At 33.7% G+C, this 16,562-nt stretch overlaps 1 protein-coding gene across 1 annotated transcript in view; it reads left to right on the top strand.

The window, feature by feature from the left end:
- Nucleotides 1–16,562, top strand: part of LOC100920109 (ATP-binding cassette sub-family A member 3-like) — a 165,941-nt gene that overhangs the window by 104,816 nt on the left and 44,563 nt on the right. Inside the window, exons 19-20 of the mRNA XM_031942112.1 lie at nt 8,913–9,120; nt 11,541–11,844. Coding sequence (XP_031797972.1) covers nt 8,913–9,120; nt 11,541–11,844 — 512 coding nt within the window. The remainder of the gene's footprint in view (nt 1–8,912; nt 9,121–11,540; nt 11,845–16,562) is intronic.

Here is a 16,562-nt window from a genome sequence, read left to right as displayed (position 1 = left end):
TTGTGGGCTTCCTCCCAGAATGCTCTTCTCCTACCCCAGTCAATGTTCCCAAGTAACTCTTTTCAAGCTCTAAGAGCTTCCTCTATATATATGATCTCCCAAAGGTTAACTCCTCCTCTGAGAGAATGGGATTCTGTGTTATCTCCCAGAGTGCTCTCTGGCCCTAAGAACTTCAAGGGAGGTGTGAACACAAGCATTATTGTCTATCAGTTGTACTTAGTACCTTGTTTCAAGTTCTGGCCCAAAATATCTCCTTCCAAGATCAAATCAATCATACTGAACCATGCTAAATTAGATAATTATTGTCTCTATCAACTCTAATGGCTGAATACTTTGTAAAGATTCCAACAATAAATGACTTCTTGAATAAGTTGCCATTATCTATTTGCCAAGATTCTGTTTATATTCATTACTGGTAGTGTTATAGTTATAACACTATACTATAGTTATAGTTGTGTTTTATTCTTTCCTAGTTTGAATATTAGGACTATATTTGTTCCAGAAAAAGATTCTAGGAGGGCATTTTCTTAATTTGTGAAAATAATTTGTGTGATATGAGTATGAATTGTTACTTAGAAATTTGATAGAATTCCCCTGCAAACAACTTTTTAGTACTAGAAGGGTTTTTTGTTGTTGTTGTTCTGTAATTCCTCTATAACGTGTTCTTTTTTCTGAATTATTTAAAATTTCTATTTGGTCTACTGTTTTGGGTATTTTATATTTTTGAAGGTATTCATTTATTTCTTTTGTGTTTTTAGTTTTGTTAGCATATAATTGTACATAATAGGTTCTGATTATTCTCTATTTCTTTTGCTTTTGTTATGATTTCACTTTGAATATTTACTACTATATTAATTTGATTTTCTGATGTCTTTCTAATCTGATCTAATCAGATTAGGTAAAATAGAATCTAATTTAATCAAACCTATTTTATTTTCTTATAAAAGAAACAGCTTTTAGTTTTATTTGTTGTTTCTAAAGAGGGAATTTTTTTTGTTTCAAGTCTTCTTTTTCCTCTAATTTTTAATGTGTCCTCTTTTATCCTTACTTTGGTTTTGTTGATTTTTTTTATTTTCTGATTTTTAAAAATGCATATCCGACTCATCAATTCTGTGTTTTTCTGTTTTGTCAATAGATTTTTATTGATAAAATCATTTATGTTTTAATATTTGTAACTTAAATAATAACCATAATAATTAACGTGATGGGTAATCTTAAGCATACACATAAACCACCAGAACCAAGTCAGGGACACATAACCCCCAAAGCTTCTTTATTAAACATCAGAAAAGCTCCAGGGTAGTCCGAAATCCAGAGAGTCTCTTAAGGATCTAGAAGTAGCAAAGCCCAGTAGCTGCAGCAACCAGTCCAGGAATTCCCAGCACTCTGTCCTGAGATTCCATGTAGGACCCTGGAGATTCATTGCTCTGAACCAATGCTTTGTACATAACACCAAGAGGTAGAGATAAATATAGAAAAGAGGATGACACAAAATGAAAATAAACAAAGCCAATCATCCAATCTCAAAAGTGCAGCAAGAAGCAGAGCCTGGCCTTGAAATAAGATTCCCATTTAGGAAGTAAAGTTGGAAAGATGAAAAAGCAAAAAAATTATAAACTACTATATAGAGTTATAATAGATGCAAAGATGTCAGTAATCCAGCCTAGAAGGAGAAATTAACTCTAACAAGAATTCGCCTCAGGCCATGGAAGAACTCAAAAGGAACTTTGAAAATTAACTAAGGGAGAGAAGAAAAATTGGGAAGAGAATTGAAAGTGGTGCAAAAGGAAATACAAAAAGTTAATGAGAATGTTTTAAAAAGCAAAATTGGCCAAATGGCAAAGGAAGTACAAAAGCTCACTGAGGAAAATAATTCCTTGAAAATTAGAATTGAGCAAATGGAAGCTAATGACTTCATGAGAAATCAATAAAGCAAAATCAAAGAATTAAAAAATAGAAAATAATGTGAAATATCTGACTGGAATAAAAGACTCGAGAAACCCAGAAAGTCAAATTTATTTAAACTATAGGAAGAGATATATTATGGAGCATTGATATTATATAGTGAGAAGACTATATTTCAATGGTATTGAGGGACTTAAATAAAAACAGAGGATCTGGGAGTGGATTTGTTCTGTTTTGAGTACTTTTAAGAAAAAGGTTAAAGAAGAAAGGTTAAAGAATCATACTTGTTTAGGAAAGAGAAAGGTGATGGAAGTACTGTTTCTCATATTTCAGAGTATACAAGATCAATTTGGGGGGAATAGTGAGAAAGCAAGCAGATAATTTGATGAATTCATGTGAACTAGACAAAGGAGGGTCAAACACAGAATTAGTGTGGAATATATCAAAAATTTTATAGGGAAGCAGGTGAAAATAGGAGAAAAATACTGAAGAAAATTAATTGTAAACAAAATCATAACTGCTTTCAAATGTTGAAGTGGACATAGTTCCAAATTGCTCTCCAAAATGGTTGGATCACTTCACAATTCTACCATTAGTGTTCCAGTTTTCTCAGATCCCTTCCAATATTCATTACCTTTTTCTGTCATCTTAGCCAATCTGAAAAATATGAATCCTTTTTTTTTAAACAATTTTTTTCTCAAGTGCTTTTTTTATTAACCAGCTGGAAAGTCCTGTTGGTTCAAAGTGAAATAATTGGAAACTTCCTTTAGGTTTGTGTTTTCAATGCTGATTATTCCTCCACAGGGAAAGTAAAATCTTTTTATGACCTTGAAATCTGACCAATCATCACTGTTATTCCTCATATCTGAATTTTCTCCTTTTTCAATACAGTGATCAGAATTTTCCTGTCTAGGAAAGGCAAAAGCCACCTACATGTAGTACTAAGTATACTTTCTCATTGGGCTATGAACAACTCAGGATTGAGTAAAAGTTGACAAAACTTCCAGTTGTAATCTTTCCCCATTGCAGTGCCCCATATGAATCTGAGTGTGCTCCATTATAGGTCTGGGACTTTTCTTTATGCCAGTATATAACTTCTTCCTGGGTGCTCAAGCTTCTTCACACTCCAGATACTTCTGCTGTGGTCCTGTCCTCATTGCCTGCAGACTTCTCTGTCTCCAAATGTCTGCCAGGGCTGGACAAAGGATTCACTGTTAACTTTTTCTGAATTTATCTTATCAGAATTCAGTCTGGTGCATATTATAGATCTCTTTGGAAGATTTGTGGACAGGAACTCAGTTTCATTGCTTCCTTTTACTCCACTATTTTGACTTTGCCTACAAAGCAAGAATTTTTAAGAGTTCAAAAACATTTTTATAAATGGAATTGAAAGTATTTGAGGAGAAAAATGGAAAAGAAATGAGAGCAGTAAGGACTATGTAAGAAAGAATCAGAAAAAGGATTACAAGCTTGTCAGAAGTATATCCCTGGAAAGTATATTCCCCAGGTAAGTGAACCTACCCACAGCACTGAAAACTTCTTCATTTGCTGTATCTAATGGTTCTACATAAAGATGATATGGTGCTGGCTGATGGGTATCTGTGTTTTCTTGCTGTTAATTATTAAGCCAAAATTAGCACAAGCAGGAGACAATTCATAATTTGTTGTAGTTCTGCTTCTGAGGCTTCATTGAGTGCACAATTATCTGCAAACAAAAAATCATGCACCAATATTCCCTCCAATTTAGTTTTAACTTAAAGCCAAATAATGATTGATAATGAGATTGAATTCATTGCCAGAGCTAGTTCATTATTGGGAAGTGCTAAAGAAAAGTGTGGGAGAGGAGCAGTTTTAGACTACCAAACTACCAAGATCCGGAGAGCCATTATGTTCTTGGTTGAATGCCTTATGAAACCTGGACAGTATACCAGCATCATACCAGGAAACTGAATCACTTTCATTTGAATTGTCTTAGGAAAATTCTGAAAATCACTTGGCAGGATAAGTTATCAGATACTGAGGTCCTTTCTTGAATTAAACTGTTGAGCATTCAAACTCTACTGCAGAAAACACAATTACATTGGGCTAGCCACAGTTAAGCACTCTTGTGTTAGTTAGAAAAAGCAAACACAAGGACACTCTCAAGATTTCTCTTAAGAACTTTAGAATTGATTTCATGACATCAGAGCACTGGCATAGACATGCCATCATCAGAGAGGGTGCTATGATCTATGAACAAGGTTGAATTGAAGTAATTCATCCCCAGATGTTCATATAGCTTATTTGTGCCCAAGCTGTGGCAGAGCATTCTGAGCTCATATTGAGTCTGATCAGCTACAGTTAGACACACTGTACTTGATTCTAACATATTGATGCCATTTTGATCTTTCAAAGAATGAATAGGCAGTATCACAAAAGGTACAAAATTTTGCTCAAACAACAAATTTTCTCTGAAAATGTGAATGGACCAAAAAGAAGTCATTGATTTCATGATAAAAAAAAAAAGAAATATTAAAATAAAGTCAAAAAACTGAAAGAATACAAGAAAATGTCAAGTATTTCATAGCAAAAATCACTGACCTACAAAACAGAATGAAAGGGGAAAAAATTTAAGAATCATTAGACTCTGAATTCATAACCAAAATAAGAGCCTAGACACAAACAGAACTAATTCAGCTAAAGGTAGAAAAGAAGCAATTAAGTGGAAAAATACATATATTCATAGTAAGTGTCTTTAATGAAGATTTCATTTCTTAAACATGTAGAAAACTGATTGAAATTTAGAATAACAGCCATTCTCCAATTGACGAATTAATCAAAGAATAGGAAAAAGTGGTCTTCAGAAGATGAAATCCAAACTATTAAAATCCACATAAAAAAATTACTCCACTAATATCTAGAGCAAACCAAATCAATCAACTCTGATGTTTTATCTCACATTGATTAGGTTGGCAAAGTTGAGAAAAAAGGAAAATGGTAAATATAATTAGGCTATAAAAAAATCAAAATCAATACAATCAAATAACAAATACCTACTGTGATGGGCATTAAAAAAAAAAAGAGGATGGTTTCAGAAATATCTGAGAATACATAAACTGATGCAGAGCAAAGTGAGCAGAACCAGGAGAATAATTTGTACAGTGATAACAATATTTTAAATACAAACAACTTGGACAGAAACCTTATTAGATACAAGTCAGTCATTTGTAAATAATACATATTTGTTAAAAGAGTTTTGTTTTAATTTCTTTCAAGTTGATAGAAGAAAAAGAAAAATAGACATTCATTTATTCAAAAGAAAATTAATTTAAAAAAGATGCTTAGAATTCACTGTTAAAATTAATTACCTGGAATAAAAGAGAAAATGAGGACAAAGTTATCAAGCCATCTGTGATTTAATTTGCAAAACTAACATTTGCATATCAAATCAGTCATCTCAAAGGTCTGACAGGGAGTGATTTACAAAGATGATTTTTACTAAAAAGGATTTTTTAAATGACAGAACCTTGTTTTGAACACAGTTCTGGACAAGGCAGATGATCTGATTAGTTAGCTTCTACCAGACTTTCTTAATTCTACTCAGAAGTCATTTATAGATAGGTGGTGCCTTTTGTAACTAGAAAGTGTACTGAGAAATAGGAACTTGTGGTAAGTAATTTGCAATCACTTCTATTCCACCCCACCTTACCCTATTCCCATCTTGGAAAATTCCATTACTCAACTTAGACTCTAGCTCAAAGAAAAAAAAAAAAAAAAAAAAAAAAAAGGAACTTATCCACTAAAACTGGAAAAAGGAACTTTTGGCTAACTTTCTCCAGCTGTCAGAAAGGGGAACAGCCTCTGATCAACAACCCTTTCTCCTGGAAATCAGAAAAGAGAATTTAGCCTTTAAAAAAAAAAGTAATCCTATAATTATTATATGTCTTAATTCTAAATAATCTGTTACTGATGATAAAGTCTTAATCTGCTCATTAACTCCATAGTTGCTTAGACTTAAGAGACTTTCTATGTTAGTATGTCTTAGCTAAAGAAAGTAGTTTAATCTTATAAATCAAATTAAAATAAAGTAATCAACACTAGCTGATTTCCTTTTGGATAACTTAGGTGTCATCCTGGACTCTTTTATCTTCTCTCACCTTTCTCAAATTCAGTCTTTTGTCAAGTCTTGTAAGTCTGTCTTAGGAAATATTTCTCATATATACTGTTTCTCTCCTTTATCAATATCACCCTCCTAATACAGAACCTCATTCTCTCCTGGATTATTGCAATAATTTTCTAGTTGGTCTGCCTGCTCCCAAATCAGTCAATCTATCTACCTGTCTATTTGTTGATGTATATATAAATGCATATTTGTGTATATTCTATCCAAAACAATCATCCTAAGACACCAGTCTTATCATAGCACTTCAATTCCAACGTTACCTCCAAGTTCAAACATAGTAGTTTCTGTTTTGATTTTTAAATCCATTCACAGCCTGATTCCTTCCTACATTTCCAGTCATCTTCCATTTTTACTTCCTTTTTCTGCTATAATCCAGTGAGAATGGTCTGTCTCCATGCTGCCTCCTTGCATGAGACTTTATATGGTCTTTACCTGCATGATTCCAGGCATTTTCACTCATTGTGCCCCATTCCTATCTTTTCCCACCTCCATATCTTGACTTCCCTATTTTCTTTAAAGTCTCAGGTGAAATCCCTCTGCAAGAAGTCTTTCTCAGTCATCTCTCTGCCCTTATCTCTTATTAGTAGTGTCTCAGTTTCTTCAGTTTTATTGTGTATACATTATATATACATAGTGCACATTGTCTTTCCCATTAGAATGTGAACTCCTTAATGGCAAGAACTGTTTTTATTTCTCTTTATATCTCCAGAATTTAGCACAGTGCCTAGAACAAAACAGGCATTAAATAATTGCTGAATAACTTAATCTGTACTCTACAAAAGTTCTTCTCTGATAAGTTATCATTAACTGACTAAGGTTAAATTTGATGCAGGACTTGAAGTGAAATCTTAGTGATAGTGATATGGGCTAGTGATTTCCTGATTCTGCTTACTTCACTTAATAATCAGTTCATATTCCATGCTTCTTTGTGTTCATCTTCTTTATTTTTACTTATAGCACAAGCTAGCACTGGACTAAATCTAATAAATTAAAATTCAGTAGGGAATAAATGTAAAGTCTTGGGTATTAAAAATAAACATCATAAGTATAAGATTGGGAAGCATGGATAGTCAATTTTATGAAAGATCTGGTATTTTTAATAGACTAAAACCTCAAAATGATTTATTGATGTGTGCAGGATTATCCCCAGGATATACCTGACATTGGCTAATTTTTTTTCAGAGGCCTTTTCTAAGTAAATAATTTGATTTAAAATATATTATCAAATCAACAAAATTTATATTATATAACTATAAATTACAAAATCAATAAAAATTAATGATGTATGCTTAATTTCCAATTAAGTTTTAGAATACTTAGTTTATAACATTACCTTTTGCTTAAGAAATATTGTGTAGAGAACCTAGATGATATTTTAAATTTGGATAACTCACATTCTATGAGACCATTCCCACTATATGCCATGTAGCATATAACTACTGAGAGTTTGTGTGAGACTAGAAAGATATAAAAAGGTTATTCATTTTCTTCGAAATCTTTCAATTTCGATTCTTTGGGTGGCTTTATAGCACCACAAAAAGAGCTACTATAAATATTTTTGTATGTGTAGGTCCTTTTTCCTTTTCTTTGATCTCTTTTGGATATAGCCCTAATAATGATATTCCTGGGTGAAAGGACATGCATAGTTTTATAGCCCTTTAAACAGCATGTGTTCTTTCTCATCTTAGATCATTTTATACCTGAAAATAGTTGTCATAATTGATCATGATCAATATTGCTATTACTGTGTACAATGTTCTCCTGTACTTTACACTTTGTACTCTTCATTTTGCATCAGTTAATATGTCTTATCAAAGTTTTCTGAAAATTTTCTGCTCAAAAATTCTTATGGCATAGAAATATCACAATCACATTAATACAACTTGAGTTCATCCATTCCCCAATTGGTGGGCATTCCTTCAATTTCCAATTCTTTTCCCACCACAAAAACTATAATAAGAGGTAGTCAGGAATATCGGAAAGGTTGATATTGCAGTCCTTGTTTGACTTGTTATACTTGGTTACAGGAAGAAGAACTAGGAACATTAATTGAAAGTAATACAAAGGCAAATTTAAGTTTAAGAGGGGATTTTTGATCAGATATGGGTTAATCTAAATAACTTATGTCCCTTCCAACTGAAATTCAGTGCTTCCATGATAGAATTTACAATATAAGGGAAATTATCAATTGATTGAGTTGTATAGAGATTGTCATTAAAGATATAAATGAAAACAGAAAATTCAACTAGTAAAAGTCTTCATTGTTTGTGGAGTATTCTTTTGTTGTTTTTTATAAACTGTCTCAATTCCTTTCCTGCAGGGTTGCTGAAACAAATCCTTCCCATTGGATTTCATTCTTTTTGTTCTTGGATAATGGATTTAATTTTTTACAGCTAAATGAAAAATCAGAAAGCACAGAAGCACTTTTATAGCAAGGAATAGTCCATTAAAGAATCAAAGATTGTATAAAACTTTATAAATGTTTTTACTGTTGTCTTGATTTTATAGTATCTAAATGATTTTAAGATCTACCATACGTGCTCCTCAGAGATATTTTAAGCACTGTTCACAAGCTTGAGAACCACTGTATATCCCTGAGTAAGATTTTTTTTCCATAATTAAAGTATAAAATACAATTTGATTTTGTTTCTTATAAATTTCACTATAGAGGTCATTTCTAATTATATATTTTGCAGATATACCCATATTTCTTGATAATTAGGTTTCCTGTTTTGATATATTGAAAAAATATATAAGGATATTATTGTTTTATCAGTTACCTTGACAGCCTCCCAAAGACAATGAACTTTCATCTCCAACTAAAATGAAATGCTTTTTGGTACAGGGTTGGTAAGATGGTGGATTCCAAAATGGATCTCAAAGCCATCCAACTATCTGCCTCAAATAAAGAGTTTCTGAGACAGGTCAGCAGAATGTCTTTAGAAGGAGATGAGATGGGTATTTATCTTAGTGACAGTGATGAAGAGAAAAACCAAGAGGAACAGCAGCAACAACGTGAGCACCACTACCATTCTGTGAAGTTCAATACAGGGGTAAGTAATCTTGCTTAAAATTTAAGTCTGGAAAATTGATTAGCAAACAAGGTACATATTTTGATTTCAGTATTTCAACTAAATTTTTTTAAAAGTTAGAAACATCATTAATGTAGTACTCAGATTTAGGAAATATTGGGTATTCTGCATTATTTTAGTCACTTAGTGATGCAGAAGCTAGACCATATAAACTCATTACAAGGAAAAATCTGGTAAAGATTATATTTGCTGTTCTTAATAGTCCCATCAATTTATCATCTTTTTGCTTTAGAATGTGATTTTTCAACTTTATAATCCAAGAATTTGATTGTTAGTTCTTCCAGAGTTTAGTAAGCAATTTGGAGTTGATGATTTATGTAATTAAACACATGGGATACTTTGCTTACTAATTTACATGTTGAATTTAAACTTTAACATCTTTTTTTTTCCAAAAAAAAGGAAAACATTGAGGTAACAAGCTAAAATTAATAGTTTCATTATTTATCAGGAACTCAGAGAGGGAGAAATTGGACAGTTTTAAGATAAATTTACATTTCAGATGAATTCAAATTTTTATTTAATTGGCACCTTCTGATATATATGCAAGTTGACATGTGAAATGATTAATAATAGTATAGTCACCAGATCTGAGAAAATAATTATACAGAGGTACATTTGTCAATTGGAAAAATCATTATTCCCTTTATTATAGCTACCATTTCTCCTAGATGTTTGAACTTTTGAAACTCCGAGATAGGAAAACATACTGCCCTTATACTTAGTAAACTCCAATTTCACCTCCAGGATCAAATACAAAATTCTCTTTTGGTGTTCAAAGCTCTTCATAACCTAGCCCCATTTTAACTTTCTGGTTTTCTTATACCTTATTTCTCACTCCAAATATTCTTTGATCCATTCATGTTGGTCTTGCTGTTCATGAACAAGACACTTTATGTCTCAGCTTCAGGCATTTTCTCTTGTTCTCCTCCATGACTGCTGTGTTCTTTCTTTTCTCCACCTCCTGAATTCCCTGGCTTCCTTCAAGTCTCTCTGTATCAATGGTGTCAAACTCAAATAGAAATGAGAATCACTATTCAGTACACTATTCAGTACATTACAGATTGCATAATGACTTAGTTTTAAAATGTAATGTTATCTAAGTTTGCCATATTTTTAATTACTTTGTTAAATATTTTCTCCTTAAAATTTATTCTGGTTTGGAGCCAAGGGTTTGATAGCTCTCTTCAGTCTTTCTAATCACACATAATCCAAGTGCCTTCCCTCTTTTAATTGAGTCCTACTTTTCTTGTATCTAGTTTGTTTGCACATATTTATTTCCTTGTTATCTCCCCCAATAGATTTTTTTGAGAGAATTTTTGAGTCTTTTACTTCATTTTGTATCCCCAGCAGTTTAGCACAGTGGCTGGCACATAGTATAGCACACAGCTTGGCACATAGTAGGGGCTTAATAAATGTTATTGACTGAGTGTTGATTTCAATATAATTGGTTTCCTTTGTCATTTTATGTATGTTAGTTTATGCATTTTAAAATATTCTTCTGAGAAGGGGCCCACAGACTTCATCAGGTTGTAATACCCTCCAAAAAAGAGAGAGGGAGAAAGATTAAGAACCCCTGTTTACAACTTTTTTTTAGTTTGGGAATGGTGATCTAGATAATAGAACTAAGAATTTTGGAACTAGAAAGGACTTTTCTGAATCCTGTTCTCTGACTTTATAAATAAGTTTGCTAAGGTCTAATGAAGTGCTTTGCCACAGGACATATAGCTAGTTAATGGTAAAGCTAAAATTAGAAGCTAGTCCTCCCGATTCCCAGACCAAGGGTTTTTTATATCTCCACATACTGCACCATTTGCATGTTATAAAAACAGTGGAAATTGGTACTTCCCAGTTTTATGGGAATGATTATTTTGTGCAATAGAACAACTATACTGATACAAGAGAGATAATAGGATTTTGTTCTTTTCTCTATGCTTCATAAAAATGTTCAATGTTTATTCAAGGGGATTTCTTATTCTTTTTTTTTTTTTTTTTTTTTTTTTTTTTTTTAGTCTTTTGAGTATACGATAAATGGTGCTTTTTAGAAATCGGTCTTTGTTTCATCAAAAAATTTTGCAAACATAAACAGAAAATTTTTAGTTTAATCTGCTTATTTTGATTATCTTTGCTACACTATTTGTGTTGGCCAAGATATTATGTTCAGGAATACCTTTCTGTTTTGTGTTCTTTAACTCTGTCCTTTCAACTATTGTATCATAAGCTACAAGTAATTGCAGTGTAACTATCTTGTTGCTGAGTATATGTTGAAGGATATTACTTTAGCATTTGAGTTCAACAGGAAAGCCCCTGAGGTGTACTCTGACTTTAAAGTTCTATAATTCAGTAACTATTATAATACTATATTTCTCTCTGCTTTTATTTAGATTTATCTCTACAGCCAGCAGTTCTATGCCATGTTAGTGAAAAGGGCTACCTTCAGTTTGCGTAATTGGAAATTAATATTACTGCAAATTCTGGTGCTTCTGACATTTACTGCCATACTTCTCAGAGCCATTACCTTCTATTCAGAAGTACGAGATGACCCTGCATTAGAAATGAATTTGAGACAATATGGCCGAACCATTGTGCCTTTCTCTATTTCTGGAACAACTACTCTGAGTCAGAAACTCAGAGAATATATTCAAGTTTTGCTAAAGGATGAGAAGCAAGTACCCCAATTGGTGAAAGGTAAGAGTCGCATCTATTGGGAGGACTTTGTGATTCACTGAGTCCTCCTAGAACTTCCAATATGAGGAGACCAAGTCCAAAAATGGCTTTATCTCTCTGCTGAATTATCCCCATAGGATTTTCTCTACCTAGTACCCCTTAGCTGGGTACCTTTTCTCCCTGGTGATCCTTTCAGCTCCCTTTTACATATTATCTTTCCCAGTTAGAATTTAAGCTCCTTACCCCCAGATCAAAGAGAAAGTTTTATGAAAAACAAACAAACAAAAAAAGCAATTCAGCTATACTGGGGCTACAATTAGAATTGTACATGTTTTGTCAGCAGTTACAATAAAAGACCAAAGGTCCTGAAATATTACATATGACAATGAAAAGAACTAGGCCCATGGCCAAAAATATCATATCCAGCAAAATTAAGTATAATAATTAATGAAAAAATAGAAATTCATTGAACTCTCAGATTTTCAGAATTTTTTCTCAAACCTGAACTCAATAGAAAATTTAACATATAAGAACCAATATCAGAGACTAATTTCAGGAGATTTAATAAGAACAAACTCTGTTTTATACATGGAAATGGAAATGATATGTCCAAGATTCACATAATAATTGGATAGTCCAAAAGAAAGAGTGGGGCAGAGCTCAGTATGATCTGACTCTAAAAAGCAAAACTGTCTAAGAAAAGGTAAAATAGTAATTGTGCTATACAAATGAGGTACAGAAGAAAAACTGACAGAGAAGCATTAGAAAGGGGCGGAGAGCTGGTAGTTCTGAAAACCTGCTCATAAAAAGAATGAATTAAATAGGGAACAATACACACACACACACACAGAGGATAAAAAAATGAGAAGGAATAGAATAAAGGGAAGTATAGAAAGTTGTGTAGATGAATAGGACAATAAGATAAGACACATAGATTAATGGGAGTGGGATGTAGAAGGAGAAAAAGGGTGAAGGAAGAAAAGGGTTGGAGGTAAAGTAAAAGCAAGAGCAAATTAAGGAGTAGAACTAAAGTAGAAGAGTAAGCAGGGGTAGGAATAAGAGATATACACAAACATAATAACAATGATCAGGGGTAGAATTTATTAGGAAAAAATAGGACTAGACGAAGTCAAACTTAAAAAGATATAATCAAGAGAGAAATTTACATTATATGTCAACCATATTAACATTGTCATATCTATATATGTATATATGTGTGGTATGTGTATACATATGTATGTATGTATGTATGTATACACATACATATACACACACAAATATTCTATGCTTAACTGTAGTCTGCTTGGGGGAGGTGGTATAAAGTAAAGATTTTTTATGGTTTTGATTCATTCTTACAAAATGACATGCACACACAATTCTACAAATTTAATAAAAATGCTTAAAAATAGGCAAAAACATATTAGTTTTATAGATAATATCCTATGCAATTTAAAATGATAATCAATAAAGCAAAGCAAAGAGAAATGAGTAGCTATAGAAAACATCACCAAATCGGGGGAGCAATAACTCTAGAATCAGCAACTGAGGAATCCCAGGGGCAGCCAGTCAAATCCCAATTGGGAAGGTTCCCAGGCAGAGCATCCTCTCCATGGGTGAGACTCCAACCAAGTAACTAGACTTTTCTCTATTAAATAGTCTGAGAACAAAAAAGACATTCTGCCAAAAGGTGTTGGCAAAGAACTAGTCCTTACATAAGGTTCTGGAAAGAGGGTCTACTCTTCCCATGATTCAAGGACAGTACACACCCTGAATGGTTACTTCCAAGAGTCCATAGCCAGTTAATCATGGTGGTCTGGCCACGGGAGTCTGGCCAACATTTCACAAGGAAAGTTCTTTTGGCTAATTCAAAGTATTTATGATTCTGTAATTTAATTTTTTTTTAAATGAAGTCTAACCTATGAAAGCTGTTACAGGCGCAACCTGCTAGTGCTTGCTGGGTGTTATAGGAGCCACTCACTAATGGCTGCTTGGGATCTTAATTGTGACCAGCAGAATAGATCCCTTTATGTGAGACAATGATAATGATACAAGAAGACTGAGAGGTAGTTGCAATTTCTGACCTCTCTCCTCTTCCCTCTTGCCTCCCAATTTATTTCATTCCCAATCCAGAAGCAACATTTGTGTCAGCAAAGGCTGACTTGAAATTCTTTCAAGTGTGTTATGATTCACAGCTGTGGGGCTCTCAGGGAACTGACCTGCCCCTTCACACTTAAGCATAGTCCTTAACAATTCCCCATTTTTTGTTTTATGGGAACATGATTATTTTTCCCCCAACAGCATGGTCAAACTGTGTCCAGTTTGTGGACACAAACTAAGTTTGTGCAGTGACTGTTTTCTGAGTCTGCATCTAAGAAGTGCAAACAGCACTATCAAATCGGGAGTACAATTCAAACTAGCTCTCTGGAGGATCTTGGTACCAGTTCAGGTCCTCCGAGTCCTTAGTCTTAGAAGAGGAATGATGAGGCAGGGACCCATGTGGATGGTCAAATATGGAGTCCATTTATTTCAAATTCTCTCACTTTAAATACCTTAGTACAATCACATCAGTACAGCACCATCAAAGTCTTTTTATGTTTTATTCATCTGGATGGTTTCAGGATGAGATGCTATAGCAGGTATTGAATCTTATGAGATGACATGAAGGCAAACTTTCTGACTAATAGAGAAGAGGACTTTAGTCAGAACAGGCATTTTTAATAAGTCTCTCATCAGTCTCCTGGCTCAGCCCTTTGATGGTATAGGCAGGTCCATCATCTGTTTTTATTGCTTGTGGCACACCCATGATTGCAAAAGCTTGTATAAGGAATTCAGTGACATTTGGACTGTCTATTTTGCTGCTAATATTGCGAAAGTAAATCCTGAAAAGGTGTCTACTACAACATGGATAAAAAGACAGACAACCAAAAGATTTATAATGGGTCACATCCATTTGCCAAATTTCACTGGGTCTCAAACCATGAGGATTTTTCCCTGGAGGGAGCGTAGGAGTGTGGAAAGGATCTTATTAAGTGTGATGACTTAGAGTGCTAAACTGGGAATTAAGAAATGATCCCAATGCTTTTCTCTGTGACCAGAAATATGTCACTTAAAATCCTTTAGATTCAATTTCCTCTTCTGTAAAATGATAATTATGTCTGTAATATCCACTTCAGAAGTTGTCATGGGATACCAAATAGATAATGTATGCTAAACACTTTCAAAACATTAAAAAGCTGTTATTATTAAGTGCCTACAATGAGCAAAGCATAGAAGAAGCCTGACCTAGTGGAGAGAGAACTGGCTGAAAAGTCAGGAATACTTGAGTTCAAATCCTTTGTTTTATGTTTTATATTGTGTGACTCTGGGTACATCACTGATCTCTCAGTAACTTGGGCAAATTTCTTAAGATTATGGGAGAAGAGTTGTTGATCTGGACTTGTAGAGTTCCACATACCAATGAAATAGGATGCTTCAGTACACTCCTCCCCACCCTATCTCTTCTCTTTAAATCCAGCTAAAGTAACTAAAGCAAAATTACATTTATTTTTTAAGTCCCTCTGCAACCGACATATCATGGAAGGTGGACCAATTTTGCCTTTTTCAAAGGTAAAATTATTAGAGGCAACTAGATGGTGTTGTGGATAGAGGCTTGGATGTAGAAGCCCTTAGTTAGAATCCTGCCTTAGATACTTAGTATCTATCAGGGGTCCTCAAACTTTTTAAATAGGGGGCCAGTTCACTGTCCTTCAGACTGTTGGAGGGCCGGATTATAGTAAAAACAAAAACTTTGTTTTGTGGGCCTTTAAATAAAGAAACTTCATAGCCCTGGATGAGAGGGATAAACGTCCTCAGCTGCTGCATTTGGCCCGCTGGCCATAGTTTGAGGACCCCTGAAATAGAGGAGTATTGGCTAACATGGTGAGAATCTGCTTTTGTGTTTCTATAAAAAAAAATAGTTCCTGGAAGACCACTGAGAGTGGACATGCAAGAGGTAATACTTATCTGGACATTTTCTCACTTGCTCTTGAAGTTCCTTTAAAAGCTGATATATGTTAGAGGCTACAAATTTTATTTGGGCTGTGGCAATTTTTTGTACCACACCTACTAAATAGGCTAAATCAGATAATATATTTACATCTCCTGGATAATAAGTAAGAGCTGGCATAATTGCATATAACTCATTCTGCTGAATGGACTGATAGGAAGTTCTGACTACTCTATAGCTAAGTCATGAAAATATACAACATAAATGTTATGTTTGGATGCATCTGTAAAGATGGTTGGTCCTTTAAGAGGAACCTTAGAAACCTTTTCTTCAAAAATCTATGGCCAATTATGTAATAGAGGGGTTATTTTTAAGGAAGACTCATGTGTAAAATTTGGAGCTATGGCCAATAAAATTTGCCATTCTAGAATGGCTTCACAGCATACATTGATTTGTGCATTGTTATAAAAAGTGTATATCATCTTGTCAGGTCTTATCCCAGATAATTGTACTGCTCGCTTAATGGCCTTTAATAAGATTCTAGCCACAAGCACTGGGTAAGGAATAATGCTTTGGTCTGGTGGTGCTTGGAGTATCATCCACTCAATCACACTGTCTCCTTGATGAAGGACTACTATAGCAGTCCTCTTTTGTAGCAAAAACTGATATTTCTAAGGGTTTTTGAGTGACTCTTTCAACTACATTGAGTGCTTCAACACCACTTCAATCTCTCTCAGAGCCTCTTGAGCTTCTT

Source organism: Sarcophilus harrisii, chromosome 1 (genome assembly GCF_902635505.1).
Source record: "Sarcophilus harrisii chromosome 1, mSarHar1.11, whole genome shotgun sequence".
Taxonomy (NCBI): Eukaryota; Metazoa; Chordata; class Mammalia; order Dasyuromorphia; family Dasyuridae; genus Sarcophilus; species Sarcophilus harrisii.
Note: the sequence above shows the minus strand (reverse complement) of the source record. Positions and strands in the feature narration are given on the sequence as shown.